This window comes from Aythya fuligula, chromosome 4 (assembly GCF_009819795.1).
Source record: "Aythya fuligula isolate bAytFul2 chromosome 4, bAytFul2.pri, whole genome shotgun sequence".
Classification (NCBI taxonomy): domain Eukaryota; kingdom Metazoa; phylum Chordata; class Aves; order Anseriformes; family Anatidae; genus Aythya; species Aythya fuligula.
In genome coordinates, this window is record NC_045562.1 from 53,002,146 (window position 1) to 53,019,629 (window position 17,484).

At 39.7% G+C, this 17,484-nt stretch overlaps 1 protein-coding gene across 1 annotated transcript in view; it reads left to right on the forward strand.

The window, feature by feature from the left end:
- Positions 1–10,925, forward strand: part of SMIM14 (small integral membrane protein 14) — a 38,101-nt gene extending 27,176 nt beyond the window's left edge. The window contains exons 3-5 of the mRNA XM_032186741.1: positions 494–542; positions 7,169–7,317; positions 7,780–10,925. Coding sequence (XP_032042632.1) covers positions 494–542; positions 7,169–7,317; positions 7,780–7,812 — 231 coding nt within the window. The 3' untranslated portion in view covers positions 7,813–10,925. The remainder of the gene's footprint in view (positions 1–493; positions 543–7,168; positions 7,318–7,779) is intronic.
- The last annotated feature ends 6,559 nt before the right edge of the window (positions 10,926–17,484 follow it).

A 17,484-nucleotide genomic window follows, 5' to 3' on the forward strand; every position in this document is an offset into this window, starting at 1 on the left:
TACAAGAAAGATGTTAGGTAGAAAAATTAGTAATTGATATGTTTAAATGTGAAACTTAAAATTTGCATCTCTATGCGTAAGTCTGATCATTTATTGTTAGGTAATCACAGAGTACTTCAATGGCACTTGATTCAGATAATAGTAGTACCACCTATTTCAAATCCCAAATGTGTGTGTGGATGGAGAGCATATCAGAATCTGTATCACTATAGATTTTTAATTTGAATTTTAAAGGGCATTCAGTGGCTGCAATTCATGTGGAAGCGATAACACTTTAGTCAGGTGATTTTAAGTTATTATGTAAATAGTGTTCAGGAACTACTTCAGTGACTGGGATTCTTCATGTACTGTAAGCCACGTGATGCAGTAAAAGATGGGTTACAATTTCCCTCCCCTTGAACTTGCGCTCTGATAATACACAGCATCATGATTTCAGTACAAGCTGCCTGAGTCTCATTGCTAACTATCGTGCCTTTCTTTTTCTCTGTTCCAGCTGAGACAATCACAGTCCTACTGCACAGACACAGAATGCCTTCAGGAATGTGAGTAACTATTGAGATCGAGTGCATGGAAGTGAAATAAACAGTCGTAATTGAAATGCAGTCTGACTGGTCCTTGAGATACAGCAGTTGGTCTCTGTTATAGGAACATATTAAATGAAATCAAATACTAGAGTACAGAAATCATGTGGGGGAGGTAATATCTGCGAATCTGTGATTCAGATTAAGGTTTGTACATTTGAAGCATTGTATGGGAGGGGTGATGGTGAGCGAGCTCAGGTACCAGTACACCAGCACAAGTGTTGAACAGGCACCAAGTGCTATTGAATCTTACCACTGACCTCCGAGTAAGCTTAAAGTTTGATTTTCACCCTAAAGAGAGAATCTGGAGAATGGTGTTATTTTCACTCTTACTGTCATGGCAGCCTAACCAGTAAAGCCTGGATATTCAGCTATTGCAGCTCTGGCTGTTAAGCCAACATATGCCATGACCGTGTCTCTGTTTGAGTCGGTGGCTGTATAGTTAATGAAGCAGAGTACTGATGTGTACACTGCCTTGAAATTTGCTGTGAAACACATCAGAAACAAACCCTCCCAAACAATGAGCATTACTGGGATAATCAAACGTTACCAGCTTCTGCAGGGAAGTATGACTGTGTAGAAGTTATGCAGCAATGTGAGCTTGCCCTGAGGTGCTCTGTTTACACTCTTCATAGTCTGGAGTGAACATTGCCAAACACTTAAAAAAAAAAATGAAGTGGATCTGTTTTTCCTATATTGCTTTACCAATTGAGCATGTGAACACACTCAATTAGCCTGCATGAGGACTACTGTGAGACTCCAGGGAGCACCTGAGCAGTGCTCCTGGAAGTAGGAGCTGCTGGTGCTCTTCTGCAAGAGGTGTTTGTGTCTTCTACAGGTCTGGGAGCAGCGCAGTCAAGGTTTCTCAGATGCTGGGGAGAGTGCATACCTTCATTCACTCATGTTCCTCCTTCTTCAGTCCCCAGTAAATCCTGGTTAGAGACAGGCATCTAGCTTGTATTTGCACTGTGTCCTCCCAGCGTGCCACGCTCCCAGATTCATAGTCATGATGGGCTGAAGAGGAAAACCTATGAGCTCTAAAAAAGTGGGAAGCACATCTGCCATAATGGCACCGTTGGCTGTACTTTTTCCTTATGGACTTTCCAGCCATGCATCTGAGACCTCCAGCAACCCTCCTCTCCCAAATGCACCTGTCCTTTTTAGTCTCCTAGACCTTAGGCTTCTATGTCTATTGTTTTTCTTCAATCTAGGAGAGGAAATCATCAGTATTTATACGTCCCTTAGGCTAAAGGCTGTATAAATGAGTAAGTTCTCTTATGTATGAGCACAAAGCTTATGGGATTGCTTTTGTGCTACCAAGTCATAGTACAGTGGAGACGTGAGCGGTTTGTGGCAAATTGCTTTCCATCCTGAAAGGGATCCATGTAATAACTGTCTGTGCAGATGCAAGCAGTTTGGCAGCAATTGTTCCAAACCAGTGGTTTATTTCAAAAACCAAAGCAAAAATGATAGAGTAAATCCTCCCCTATGTTATTATATTGCTTTAAATTTAGTTCCAGCGAAGGTATTTTTTTTGCTGATGCAATGACAGCGACTGCCTATTTGTCAGATTATTCTGTGATGCTTCTGTGGTTCTGTACTTGGGCCAACTCCCAGGAGTGAAAGTCAAAAATAAACAGATTGAGCCTGCAAAAGCTTCTAGAGACGTTTTCAGAGACAGATTAAAACAATTTTGGACCAATCTTCTGCCCATTGCCTCATTCCCATTCTTTTGAGCTGTATCACGATGAGCTTGTGATTGAGGCGGGTCTTCTCTTCCCTAAGTCCCAGAGCTTCATTTTGTGTTACTTGCTGCCTTTGATTCCTCATTTCAGGACCTCAGTATGAAGAAACTCGTTTGACTCCCACCCATTTGCTCATTCCCTGGATTTGGTCTTCGTTTTGGAAGCACAGCTGGGAGTGTTATCACACACGGATTCTTAAGTTGCAGAGTTGTGGAATAACTGATGAAACGTATGTGGTTTTGTTCTGGGAAACGTCAGGGCTGTGGCTCAGCCAGTGTCACAGCAGTGTCATGAGTTTTGCTGTTGATACCAGCTGGAAGTTTTCAGAAACGCCCTATATTCATTCTTCCCAAGTACACATTTCATTTCTTCAACCCTTGATTTCAGATCTTTTTTAGAGTTCAGGAGCCGGATCAAAACAGTAGCACCAACTGAAGTACAAGACTCCCTCACTCACATTTCTGTGTTACTAGCTCTAAATTCTTTTTAATGGTTGTTTGCCCCATTATATTGTAGTGACTGCCTTGTGGAAAGTTTTCTGCTGGGTCCAGGGCCAGTGCTTTTAGATTTGTGCTCCTACTACAGGAGGATATGAGCACCACTTCAGAGAGAATTTGGTTGCTCTGCTCGATGGCTGTTCTCCATCAGGATATCTGCTGTGATGGGAAGGCATCAGGGTCTGATGACTGTCCCCTCTGTTTCAGTGGGTGCCTTGGAGGAAGAAGGCTGCAAATTTCTTGTGACACATTAATGTTCTGTGGGATTCTTTATGCTCAGGAAATCAGAAGGTCTTACGGGATCTTACAGTTTCCAATAAAATGAGGAATAGAAGCGATAATTCTTTTCTGAATTCTGCCTAATGCAAATGTAGGGTAGCAGAGTGGAGAGTGTTTCTCTGAAGTGTGTTCCAGTTGTAACAACAGTGGTTCATCCAGCCCAGGGAGGATCCCCACCTGGCAGGGGGCTGCACTGATGGCTCATGGCCCTTCAAAGTCATCCTACCCCGTGGAAGGAAATCAGGGGCCACCGCCTGAGTTTTTTCTCTGTGCTCTAGCAATTCCCAGATGTAGTGACCTGGATTCTCCGCACTCATATTTTCTACACTACTCTTTTCTGTGCTCTGCTGGTTTGTAATGTTAACAGTCGAGAGATGACTGTCTGAAACATTGTCTACCCTACTTCCAAATTTTTATGTGTTTGAAAATTAATGTGTATCAGTGATTCATGTTGAGTTGGACTCCTCTGGGGGAGTCACAGCATCCTGACGTAACGACATGAAACATCTGCCAGCTCTTCCCTCCCTGTTCTGGTAATTCCTTTCTCCCTTCCTCTGCTTGAGTCCGTTTTGGCTCTCTTCAGTTTCCTTATCCCTGCCTTTGAGTCTGCCGGCTTGCAGGGGTTATCTGCTGAAGGTCCCATTGGCTCTTCATCTTCCCTGGTAATTCATCTGTAAGATACCTCTCTTCATATGGTTTCCTGCCTTTCTTTCACAGAACAGGAAAGGCTAAAAACACTGTGGAAAGAAAAAGACACAAGTCTGAGAGCATACTTTTGTCTTTCCACATGCAGATGTTAAACAGTAAAAAGCTGAAGATCCAAAGGAGACATTTCTGCCATGAGAGGGCAGACAAAAAGCACCACATGGATTATATTTTTACTGTAAAATAAATGCAGTCTTTCCTTCTTTTCTCTAGAGTACAACCTCACTTTGAATGAAAAATAGCACTTTAAGAGGAGAACTAATCTCATGCATGGAGTATTTAACAAGGGTATTTGCTTATTTTAATTCTTGAGATTTCAGTTGCTTGATGAGAAGGTGGTTGACCTTCAATCTTTAGAAATTATTTTTACCAAACTCATCATTTTAGTATCTTTGACTGCCTCTTAGTAGAACATTAAATGAAGTGGCAAACATCTGCCACATAAGATTTTTTTTTGCCTTCCAGTCTCTCTCTGAGAGAAGACTGGCTGATGTGGCCTAGTGTTGTTTTGTTACCTGTTGTAGTCTCTGTTTCTATAGCAGAAAGCAAGCCAAAGAATATATAGCTTGTATGTGGAGCAACAGCTATGACTCAGTGTATTTGTTATCTTCCATGGGAGTTCATCCCACAGTCTCAAGCCATCCCTTCATAAAACTTCCTCCTGCACAGAGATAATTCAGCCATGGCATAAAAAAAATCCGGGGGCAGAGCTGCTCCCAGGCTTCGTTCGGAGTTGCGTGGGTATGTAGGTATGCTGCGCCCGAGGGACCAGGTGCTCTGAAAATAAAGACCTTGGGTTGGGTTTGGTGTTCTGTGGAAAGCCAGGTTGGAGACTATAAGCTTCATTTCACTCAGTGCGATAGGTTATAAGGGGGAAACGTACTGCAGTGTTCTTGTAGTTGGTGTCTCCCAAGCACTGAAGATTAATAACTAGATCTTGCTGTAATCAAAATGGATGGTGGCAGGGGCATTCGTTTGTGAGGTCAGGACAGGACAATTTCTTAGTTATCTGGAGAAATTAGAAAATATCACCCAGGTAACCTTTAACAGATTAAAAGGATAACCTTTAATCTTCAAGAAATCAAAAAACACCCAAAAATTACCTCAGAATATCAATGATAGGTAGAACTACTTTGTGAACTCTCAGAATGTTTTCTTGTGGCCATCAGCATAAATTGCATCCTACCTGGTTTCAGCTTCTCTCAGCCTTTCTTTATCCATAGGCTGGTCTTATATGATTACCTTGTGATCTTTGTGCTGGAGCTCTTTGTAGCGTAAGATTCACGACTTCTACACACTATTTCTCCCATTAGCTGTAACAGCTTCTTATTTGCATCTCAAAAGCTTGGAAATGTGTTATTTACCCCAGCTGTGTGAGACTTTGCTTATTCTCATCTCCTCATGTCAAGAGATTAACGTAGCAGATTCTGAAATCTCTCTCATCCGTATTAAGACACATGGCCATTTGTAACAGAAGTGGCTTTAGTGGTACTTGAATAGTATAAACAGTGTTGTGGCTGTTTTAGGACCTGGCATGCTTTAAGTAGGTAGAGCAGGGCCAAGCCGTGTTAGATCAGCTGTTGTCTCACTTAGTCTTGAACACGTTTTGGCACATCTGGCTCCATCCAAACGGTATTACAACGCACGCTGGTAGGATTTGTGCCTTGTAGGAATGCCTGTGGTTTCCCACTGTGGTTCCTTTAACTCCCTTCCTTGACCTGTAGCATGAGCCAACCTACCACCATTTACTTGCCCTAAATCCCGTTTAACCACAAGCCTTAAGTGCTCTATGGTTCACCAAAAAATCCAACAACTTCGAGGAAGGCAGCCTGACCAGTCCATTTCCCTGCATTGTGTGGAATCCAGTCTAACAAGTGATCTGAATTTTCAACGCACTGCTGAGCATATGTGCCAAAGCAGGTACCTAAGGCTGTCCTATGTGCTGCTGAAGGTGGTCTCAAGGTCGCTATTAATTCTGGAAGCCCCCAGATGAAGCAGTTGTTCTTCTCATGCCAAATTGCATGCTGATTTGCTGGCCTGCTTATATAAAAAAGGTCATCCAAGATTTGACATACTGATACATCACATTACGTATGTTTTCTGAGTCAGTTTTGTGTTAGAATTTAATGAGCTAAAGGCTGTAAGATTCTCATTTATTCACTTCACACTATTCCTCATATACAGCACCCTTAGACTTAGATCTCCAAGCAAATTGTCACTTTTCATTGTATATATTTCTAATAAAGTTCCTGCACATTGGCAACTTCTTAAGTTTTGAATTGTCTGTATTTTGGATGTTCAAAAGGCAGGAACTATATGGCAGTTTCATTTGCTCAAACGTGTTAATGATTTTGTAGATACCGTGAGAAGTATGAGCTTCCATAACACTTTTTTTTTTTTTTTTTTTGACATTTTTGAGTGTATATGACGTTGGTAAGGGACATCAGTCCAAAAGCCCTGGTTTGTAGGTCTTACTCACAGAACAGCAGTGTTGTGCATGGGATAGCTAGCTGTAAGCTTCCCCATGGTGGCCCACTGCTGTATCTTAGCTGGGTTATCAAGAAACCACTTTCTCAGAAGAGCCTCTGATAGCAATGCTACCCAGTATGACAATGATGAGGACAGTTCTTTGGTATCAACAAGCCTTCAAAGAAATGACTGACTTCAGCAGTTTACTGGGTATAAGTTACCTAAAAAACATTAAATCGTAGCAGCTTCCAACCCATATTGCATCCAGACTTGACTCTATGAGATGATCCAAATGAGTTGATGAGACAACCAAAAATCTGATGGATACAAGTGTTCCTGTGAAATTTTCCCATGTGTTAAAGTTTTCATCTGAAGTAGTAAATAAAATAGAATAGCTCTTCTTGTTTTGAAGGTTATTCATTATAGCTTTGTATTAAATGCCTTTGAAAACAAACAGTTAACACTTAAAATCAATGACAGATTTTCTGTTGTTTCAGATAGTGCATTTTCAGGAAGTGAGAAAAAAGCAATTAGCCTTACACATTACTAAACGAATCTCTTTGATTCTGGTAGTTTTATGGACTAGAACATTACTTGTTTTATAGGTAGCATGGAGGGGAAGCTAGTTTAGAGATGAAGATGCTAATCTTGAGAATCAAGTTGAATTCTGTACTGTGCCACAGATTTCATGCATGGTGGTCAAGTTGCAAGGTCTACCAGATGAATGTGATTTTTTAAAAGAAGTGACACTAACCAAAAGGAAGGAATAACTAGGAAAATTGATTGAAAAATATTTCCCTTTTTTCTGGTATTTATATTGCATTTTTGTTTTAATTTTGAAGAAAACTCTGCTGTCACCCTGTTTTATAACTTGAGTTTTCCTTGTCTTTAGTGCCAGGACCAAATTTCTCCGGTGACAATGGCATCAGCTTTGCCATGATAGTGATGGCCTGGGTTGTGATTGCATTTGTCTTGTTCTTACTGAGACCTAGTAATCTGAGGGATTCCAGTACAGCCGGAAAGCCCACCAGCCCACGTCATGTAAGTGTCTTAGAGGGACTACAATAGTTTAAATGTATTTGGTTTTAATACAGATCACATTGCAGTCATTGTTTTTTTTTTTCATTAAATTGTTTTTCCTGTACTTTCTTCTCTGTTTTCTTGGAACTCTATTTAAAATGTAAATAAGTCAAACCAAAGTGACTGTAGAATCACAAAGGCCAGCTCTGAGGTCTGCCATCAGATGGAGCTAAGGTGCATAGGTGCGTATGCATAGATGCCTGAGGGTGGGTAAGGACGTTCTGTGGGCACTGTCTCTGGCTGGAACTGCCTCCTGCCTTCTTATGTGTCATAGATTTTAGGTAAGTAACAAAATTATAGCATGAAAACGTGAAAAAGAAAAAAGTATCCTGAGTTTTTTTCATTTTTTCATTGCTAAATCTTCTTTTGTGAGGTACTATTCCTAATCCTGTTCATGCTTTTTTTCTTCCTTCCTTCTGCTAGGGACAAGAACCACCCGCCCCACCAGTGGACTAGAGCTTTCAGGATCAGAAAGGTTCAGCAGCTAAAACCTTGCACGACCAAATGGACGAAGTGACCAGATTACTCCAAAACCCCATTCAATATTGTTCTTTTCTCATTTATATAGAGCAGAATCCAGCAGTTATCTACACGAACTGCTTTTAGCTACTTCAATTTTAAGTTAATTTTTGCTTTGTATATTACTACAATCCCTGGTAGGTTATAATTTGAATAATGATAAGGTGTTGCAGGGTTTTTTTGGTTGTTACCATAACTGTGGACATTCCACTCAGTCTTGTTACAGTGATCTTAATTTCTTTGCAGTGGTTTCTGATATGCATTGAAAGAAAATGAAAATCCCTGTGCATCTATAATAATGGAAAAAATTACAGATCTTTCTTCAGATTAATCCATATTTTTTCCTCCAGTATACTTTTGAGAGTTATATTATGGTTGCAACTATTAGTTTAGTTGTGCTGTGAAAAAAAAGAAATTATTTTATATTTGCCCTGGGTTCAGAGCAGCTTTTAGCCTGGTCTTCGGACCACTAATATAGTTTTTAGAATTGTTGGCAAAAGCACGGATTTTCCACTAGAATTAAACTGTATGTTTGTGTGCGTGTGCAAAGAAGTGAATGTGATATAACTGCTACTGTCAAAGTCTTGACATATATATTGGGAACTGTACACAAAAGATATTACCACCAAAAAAGAAATTAATTTAATCTTCTTCTTTAATAAATGATGCATCTTATTCAATATATTTTCAAAAATATATATTCCAAAATCAGATTTATTTACTTAGAGACTTTATGAGAAATATAGTGAGAAGAACTTGGCAGAATTTTCTGTCCTTGTATAGTCATTTAATAATCATTATTTTAAGTTTTTAGCCACAAAGTAATGTGGCTAAATGGGCAGGATGAAATCATACCAAGAGGTTACCAACTTCTGGTATGCAACACGTCCTGGATGTTCAGTTTTCTTCACTTGTACGTTATCAGCAATTCCTGACATTTCATCCTTATCTACTGGTTGTAATTGTAGAATAACAAAATTGCAGGTGACTACATATGGCATGTCTCTTCCCTCTACTACTTGTGTGTATGTGCGGTGTGTTTATGTGTGTGTATGTGTGGCTGTGCACATACTGGTGCACATCTCCCATTGTAGCAAATGGGAATGACTTTTTTATGTACATTAATTTAAGAACATTTTAAAGATGTACAGAAAAGCAACACTGTATATTTTTCTTGATCAATATGAAAAATTGATGAGAATAATGTAAAGAACATTTTTATGTTACCAACATGAAGCTTCTTTCCATAAAGGTCAGTAGAACAGGCAGATGGGAATTCAAGGCCTTACTCTAGAAACCTTTATTTCACGAGGACTTTAGTTACAGAGCTGAAGGGACTAACTGTTCAGGTGCATCAAGGTTTGTATTGATGGGCTCTTATAAAAATCTCACATCAGTCCCGTGGTTGACAGGCACAGGGTTTTCCTCCTCAGGGTAAGCAGTGGGCCAGCTAAGCCTCCTTGCAAAGGTACAGTGTAGGCCTGAAGAAAGGCTTCTCTAGTTTGATGTAATCTCCCTTTGAATTTCAGTGGAATAGCATGCTCCCAAGCACAGGATGAGTTAAAAATCAAACGAATGAAGAAGATTGGGCCAGGTGCTCTCAGTGACATCCATGTGTTGCCCTGTAAAGCAGTGGAGTTGCGGCAGAGAAGCTGAGTTTGTCCTGTTGTGTCTAATGGTGTCCAGGCCACAAACACTGTGTAAAGGTGTCACTGGGACAAGCAGTCTGACGGTGCTTGCTTTTTGCCTTGTACGTTTCTGTTTGGAATACTTGTTGGAACAAAGCAAGTAATTTGGCCTCATTTTGTTGAACCAACAAGGAAATATGTATAATCTACTACACTGACCTTTTCTCCAAGATTTTTTGGCCAGAATCCTTTACTACTGGATGCATAAAACAGGCTTCCAATTGATTTAAAATTTAAATAAATAAGTAAAAATGAACCAGGCTTCATTTCAGCCAGATCGAGCCACTCCTCATCCTGCTGGAAGTTAGTGAGATTTACAGGAGATGCGCCTCACTCACGAGGATTGTTCTTGCTTTATGTAAATGTCTCTGGATGTATTTGTAAAACTCACCATGTGCTCCCAGCTCTAGCGGTCTTGGCAAACAAACTTTCTGTTCAGAGTAATGTTGTGTTTTACATTTAAATGAACTGTCTTTGCTTGAAATTCCTCTAAGTAATTGCCCCAGTGATTTTATACCTGTATGCTTTCCTCATGTAAATTGCTATTTTAAATTTTCTATGGAAAAGAAAATCATTGGAATATTTTATTTGAAATGTTTTACTAAAGAGCCAGGCCACTATCCCAAATCAAAATGTATGCCTTTTAAATTCAGATACTCTCTCCAAGACACAACCTCCAGACCACCACTCTTAATGAAAAGATAGGACTGTATTTTGCCACTCTTATTCATGTTAAATAGTGCCTTACTCATCCAGTAGTTGCACTGAAGCTTGTGGGACTACTCTGAGATAATGTACTAGTAGCAGCTTTGGTAAGGGTGGCAGAAATCTGGCCTTCAGTGGTGTGGTTTGCTGACATAACTGTATCATGGTTACAGGTGCTTATGGTAAATTTTGAAAAGAAGTGTGGAAGAGATTAGTGGGATGTGAAGCTTCGGGATATAATTAATTCTCTAATAACGGTTTTAAGCTCAGATAGTAAGAGACACAAGTTGTAGCAACTTGGGAAATATGGAGGAAAGTTTACAATTATACCTTAGCTTAGAACTTTGTTAAAACAATAGTATTTTTAGAGTCTGCTTAACACAATTACTATACTCTGAAATGAGAAATCATATGTATTCATGTATTGTCTGCCGATCACTTAGCCTTGTAATGTTCATTATTGAAAAAGGAAGAGTGACGATGTGATGTATCTAATGTAAATCAGTGGTTTAAAATGTCTGAATTATGCCAAACAAAAAATCATCTGTGCCATTTGCAGTTTCCTAGTAATCTTTTACTGAGTACTTGGATTGGGATAAAGGGCTTGTACTATGCACTTTTTATTGACTAAACAAAATAAATAGCAATCATTAGTAAGCTTTTGTCTTGGTCTGTTACTTTGTATGAGCTGAAGGACTGCGCCAACTTATGAATTTCTAAGGTGATTTGAAATAAGTACCAGTAAAAATAGAAATGTTGCTGCTTCTTCCCTCCAGAGCACAAATTGCTGAGCTCTGCCCCAGCAGCAGCTCAGGCCAGAGGAGTATTAGGGTTTAAAATAATATACAACTATCCAGAGATAGTGACTATAAATACCAGAGAATCAGAAGCAAAAATTGTATTTTTCTTTAGTAATAATAATTTGATAACATACTTTAGGCATGTATGATCTCAGTCAGGGATTGTTAATGTCTGCTCACCAAGTCTTCCCTTTTACTTGAACGTGAGATTACAAATACGAATAACCCCTAAAACTGAAACTAAGCTTTCTATTTCCAATTTTACTTTTAGGTACACTTGTTGAAATATTTGCCAAGAATATGCATACCTTTTGCGAAAAGTCATGCGGAAAGGAAATGAGAAAAATCCACAAATTTAAATTCACTGTGTTGAATGGATCTGCATAAGCCTGGCTGCTCAAGACCACCAGGCAAGTAGCAAAAATTACTCTGCCTTAGAGCCTGAAAAAACAATACCCTATACAGCATGTTTGGGAGAGATGCATCAAACTGCAATATATTCCAGTAACATGAAGTGGATTCCTTGCACAAACTGACCACTTAGATTGTTTCCTCCTACCCCTACTTGTTCAGTAACAGCAAATGATGCAATTCACTGCAGAGGCATAGAACTTGGGGCTAGGGAAGCAGCAGTGTCTCATGGTGAACCAAATCCTCACCTGCAAAACAGAACAGCTCTGTTGGCTTCTGGAGAATCGTGCTGATCAACATAAGCTGAAGAGCTGGCTCTTGCCATTCAAGAGCAGGTGAGCCTGTGTTGCTTGATCTTGCGTCAAAATTATTGCTTGTTGGCATAGCAGACACTTCATAATAAGGTATAGCAATTAGAATCTGGCTTCCACATTGCATTTTTAACGTCCACAGATAAGAGTGTTGGTCAAAGAGGGCATCTGAAAGACATGTACTTCAATGCATGGCAATAAATATTAATGCAACATATATATGTATATGTATATATATATATACACACACAACTTTTTAAAGGTTTCATTATTCTTGCTTGTATAGAAATTTATATCTTACACAATGTTAATTGGAAATACAGCAATAATTTCTAGTCAGAGATGAAAAGTAGCAAGCTTAAAAATAAAAAAAAGGATTTTGCACTTACAGCTTGTGTTATGTCCTCCAAGCTATAAATGATGAAACAGAGGAATAATGCAGTTTTCAGACTTATAGCTGCTTTAAAAATCTTGATTTTTTTTTAAATTTCTTCTAATATTTCTTCTGAAAAAATATCCTTAAAATCTAAGAGAAGATATGAGCAGGTTGATGAAAAAGAAAAACAAACAAAAAAACACTCCATATCATTTCAAAGGTCACAGCCAGTCGTTCAATGTAATAAATAAAATAAAATAAAATCAGAAAACATACAGGACCTCGGTTAAGAGCAGAACTTGCAGATGAAATGATAAATGATAGACTTGCCAGATGACTGGCAAGGAAATGAACCACAGAAACCCTCACAGGACTGGACACTACCAAGTGTAATTTGTATGTAACTATGTGTTACTCTGTGTAACACATAAAAATCTGAGTTTTTTATTGTGGTGGGGGTGGTGAGTAAAAAATCTACTTTTTTTTCAGAATTCCTAGTTATTCCTTGCCTTCCTAGTCATTTCCATTTCATTTTCAAATGAAATTTGCCCCCTTGAAGAGATAATAGCTTGCAAATTAAATCACAAGCATATCTTACATCTGACACCCCCCTGGCTGATTTGTTCTTTGGGGCTTCAGTATGTAGGAGAAAGAGATTAAGCCAAATTTGCTTTTAGCTTTTCTAAAACAGTGGATCAAACCTTTACCTATTTTATGTGAAAATTGTTAAGGCAATGGGAGAACTTGACTAAGGAAAATCCTTCAAAGAAGTAATGCTACAATATGATTTCCAGTGGGGCTATGATGAAAAGCAGTTCCCTATCTGACTTCTTATGTCCATTGCACTACTTTTAGCATTTAAAACTTCCTTATTGTTTTATTGAAACGGTTGTTATGCCTGAAATCTCCCTCCTGTTGGGAGATTATTATGCTCCATATTCATAATGGCAATTCTGCTGCCCACAGCCCTGTTTCTGAAGGAAGAGCTTTGATGTCTGCTATAATGTTTGTGGTTTGCAGAAGAACATCAGAAGAAAAAAAAAAAAAAAAGAGGTATTTACTAAACAATAGATAAGGCCTTCAACTGTAATCATGCCTAGGAGGAAGTGTGAATAATTTCTGTGTATACAAAGAGATTTAAATAATCTAATTAGAGGAAGGTCATATACTGGAAAACAAAACTTCGTCAGGCAATAAATAAAAGCATAGCGTTTGAAAGGACATTCTCATCAGGTTTCAGGGTGGTCTTTGATTTTTAAAGGTTATTTTAATCCTGCATGGGTTTGTGGTTTTATTTATGCTGCAGTATTGTCTGCGAGTCCAGCTGTCCAGATGTCCTAGGCTCTGTAGGCAAAGGCATGCTGACCCTGACCCCAAACACACTGCATCTGGGGACAAATTTTTCAATAACTGCAGTTTGGGGGTGATGGTTGTGCACCGTATCAGATTATTCATAAACAGTTTGAGCTTTTAAAGGGTCAGACCCAAGAGCAGAGTCAATGCTCTGGTGAGCAGCAGAGGCAGAGGTGAGACGAGTGCGTAGGCCACGGCGTGCCAGGCAGAAAATGAGTTCCTCTGTCTCATCGTGACTCGTGGCTCTGCCTCTGTGCCAGGAGCTGTTATGGTTGGCTCCAAACACACGTGGGAGCGCTGGCACCCAGCTGCACGTCCTCCTCGCCAGTATCCAGAACTGCCGTATGGTTTTCGTCACGCAGCTGCGCTCCTTTTCCAGAGGAGCGCACATGCCCAGTCCCACACGCCCCTGTGTAATCTATTTAGCTGCGTCTCCTTCCTTCCTCTCGGCGTTGTGAAACACAAAGCACGGATTCAGATGCTGATCCAACAGGTCTGTGGGCAAGTCTTCTGGGTGCTCTTGTCCCTCGCTCTGGGACTGCTGCCCAATAGCTCAGATTTCTGTGTTGCATGGGGGATGTCCTCCTGGCCGGGCTGTGCGAGAAGCTAAAGCAAGGCTTTATAGACAATGGTGTTTGTTGAATCTGTGTCAGATGTCAGTGTCACACACTGGTTGCACAAACACAGCTGCCTTTAGTTAATGATCGGCTAAAACTGGCAGGGAATTAATTTGACATTAGACACTCACTATAGAAGACACAAAACTCCTTTCATATCCGAGGCTCCTTGCTTGCCTTTCCTTTCACCTCCAACATCAGGGTGCTGACCAGGAGATTACACAATCATGAACTCGTATGCTTTTTTTTTTTTTTTTATACCTTCCCCTCCCCTCATCACACAAATCCTTCATAAGTCATGATTTCTCTCTCGTGTCATGGAACAGTTTGTGTATGAGAGGTGACGAGTGGCCCCTCCGCCCAGCTCTGGCATCCCCATCACCATTAGCTCCACGGCTTCTGCAGGGGCGGAGACGTGGCCTTGAGCCCACCCCACCATTTTTCACAGGAAGATAACACAGAACCAGATCTCACGCCACGGGTACATGCTCTGGCTGCTAAGCTGTTATATTAAAAGGACATTACCACTGGCCTTGGCCAAGTGTTTTTGAATGAAGCAGTCTTAAATCTTTGGCTTGTATGCAGCTTGATCCTGCTGCTTGTATGCAGCTTGATCCTGCTGGTGCTAGGCTTTGAGCACACATTAAAGACGAGGTCTCTGAGACCATGTAGCAATGGGACTGCTAATTTTCAGGACCAGGTCAAGTTTAGCTATGAGATAGGAAACTGATCTGAATCAGGCCTGATTAGATTGAGGCAGAGCTGAGCACACAGAGATGTGCCTTTAGGTACATAGGGAGATATATTATTAAAACTTGAGTATCTTTTCTTTTTATATACCTTTTGGAGTCCATCCCCTACCACTAGGTTATTGACTAGGTTATTCTGTCTGATGTGTATCTGTATTCTAAGACTTCCAAATACCTCTAAAAATGCCTGTTGTCCTCAAGCATGTACGTATGACTCATGGTAGTCACCAAACTCTCTTGGATGTGGGTGCTTCCATGAAGTGCAGTGCAGGCTGTTAATATCAGGATCTGAAAAGGTGATCATGTGTACATGAGCAGTGCTGTCATAAGTGTAGATTAGTTACAGCTAAATTATTGTGCAAATGTCAGTCTTTAAAATGTAAAATCCTGAATGAATGAACAGTGACTCAGCAGTCTTATCAGTAAGATTTCTCAATTTTTGATTCCAAAATACCACACAGGAACTTAAATAAAAGGAAAAAAAAAAAAAGATGAAAGGATGAACACTATGGGGAAAGCTTTGACTCAGTTTGCAGGAAACTTATTTAGGATAGTGACAATCCTTCACTGATGCTGTTGTTTAACTGAATGGATGACCCACCAAGATATCTTTTCAGCAGTTAGCTAAGGGAGTATTTTAGTTTAAAACCTGCATAATATACATATTAAAATCTTAAATTACAAAGCCAGACTGGGCTACTGTGAACATCTGTTTTGACATCCTGTATAGCACAAACCACAGGATTTACATTAATTAATTCATTTTTATTTATTTTTTTTTCACTAGAAAATGTATTTTGGAAAAGCTTTTCAGAGATGGACAATCTCTGAACTGTGTCAGTACTTATTTATTTCACTATTAGAAGACATCTGTCTTGAATCAGAATTTGTCAGGCTAAAGAAAAACATATACCTGAAATACCATCCCTCATGTTATTTGAGTTTTTACCTCTGCACTACAAAAAGACTCACAACTTGCATATAGCCTTCAAAACAAAACAAAACAAAACAAAACAAAACAAAACACACACACAAAAAAAAAAAAAAAAAAAAACCAACAGAGCATAATTCACACTTATTTTAAAATGTAGCCAGAAGCAAACCGGCCTCATCTGTTTTGCCTGTAGCCCGGGGCTGTGTTTCCCAAGCAGCAAGCTTCAGAAGGTTCAAAGGTATGCCCCAAAGCATTACGGAAGCTTTATTGCCTCTGTGCATTGTTGTAAAACATTCTATATACTGGTAAATGATGGGTCTGCCTGAACAAAAAATAAATAAATTAAAATTAAAAAAAAAAAAAAGAGAGAGAGAAAAAAACAACAGTAATTTAGCAGTTAGATTATTCAGTAACAAGACATTGTTACTTTCATTCCAGTGACTTCAAGCCCTGTGTTTTCCCCCTCCCAGCAGTGCCCTAACCACTAGAGTAGAGGTTACAGGGGGAAACAACAAAAGCAGTCCCCTTCCTAGGGACTTTGTAAGGACTGTGTAGTCTTGCCAAAGAAATTTCAAGATGCATGTCATCAGCAGGCAGTGTGACAATGTAGTCTATCAAGAAGGCCCTTTGCTAAGAAAAAAGTCTGGGCTCCATGACTTGCTCCAAGGACTGCATGCTGAATGTGCAGAGACCAGATGAAGTCTGGTCTAGTACAAATTCATGCATTTTTAGCTATTCTAATACAGCTATTTTAGCTATTCCAAGAGATAGATAGGCAGGGGTTTTGAAGATGATGGTATAGATAGGGCTGTTGAACTGACTCAGGAGTGAGAACTCACTGTGGTTTAATTTGCTTAGCCTAGGATTGGTCTTCCCCAGAAAAAAGGATGTGTTCAAAGTTGAGACATCTGTGCAAATTAGCAGTGAGACAAGGCATTACTTGTCTTCGCTTCAGGATAAACACAGTGAACCCTACAGCCTCGTCAGGGAGCTGTTTGGTTAACCACACTGACCCTACCAGGATCCTGCACTGGGACTAGAGCTTGAGTAGGTTCTTTCAGTCAAAACACACACATTTTGTGGTACTATTTCTAAAGGACCAGTGAGTTAGGATATGTTCTCACTTAGGTAAGCACAGAGTCTTCTAGGGAAAGAGCAGATCTTTTTTCAGAGTAAAATAGTAACACAGTAAAATATAAAAGAGAAATACTGAATCCAATCTGTTTTAAACATACTTGAACATCTATGGGTGAAAACGCCATATGAGAACAAGGCAGTACTTATCAACACTGTCAGCTAGGATTTACATGTATTACCCATCTAATCTGGAAACATTTGACATAGAAACAGTGATCTCTTAAAAGCACGAAGGCTACAGTATTGCAGTTGTCACACAAAAGTAATCTTCTAAGTGACTGGGGAAGGAGGCAGGAGATTTTTCACAATCTTTCCAATCCCAAGGTCAGACAAAGTATAACAGAAACACACGGCATTTATACAAAAATCCAAGAACTTTGATACAAACGGGCACCGGATCCTTGGGCAGTGCCCAGATCACGAGAGCAAGAAAGTGCAAGTTCATTGTAGTGCCTTACTGTGGGACTTTAAACACTGGGTTTTTATTGTTAGCTGTCCACGCTTGTAACAACACTTCTTTGCTTAGAG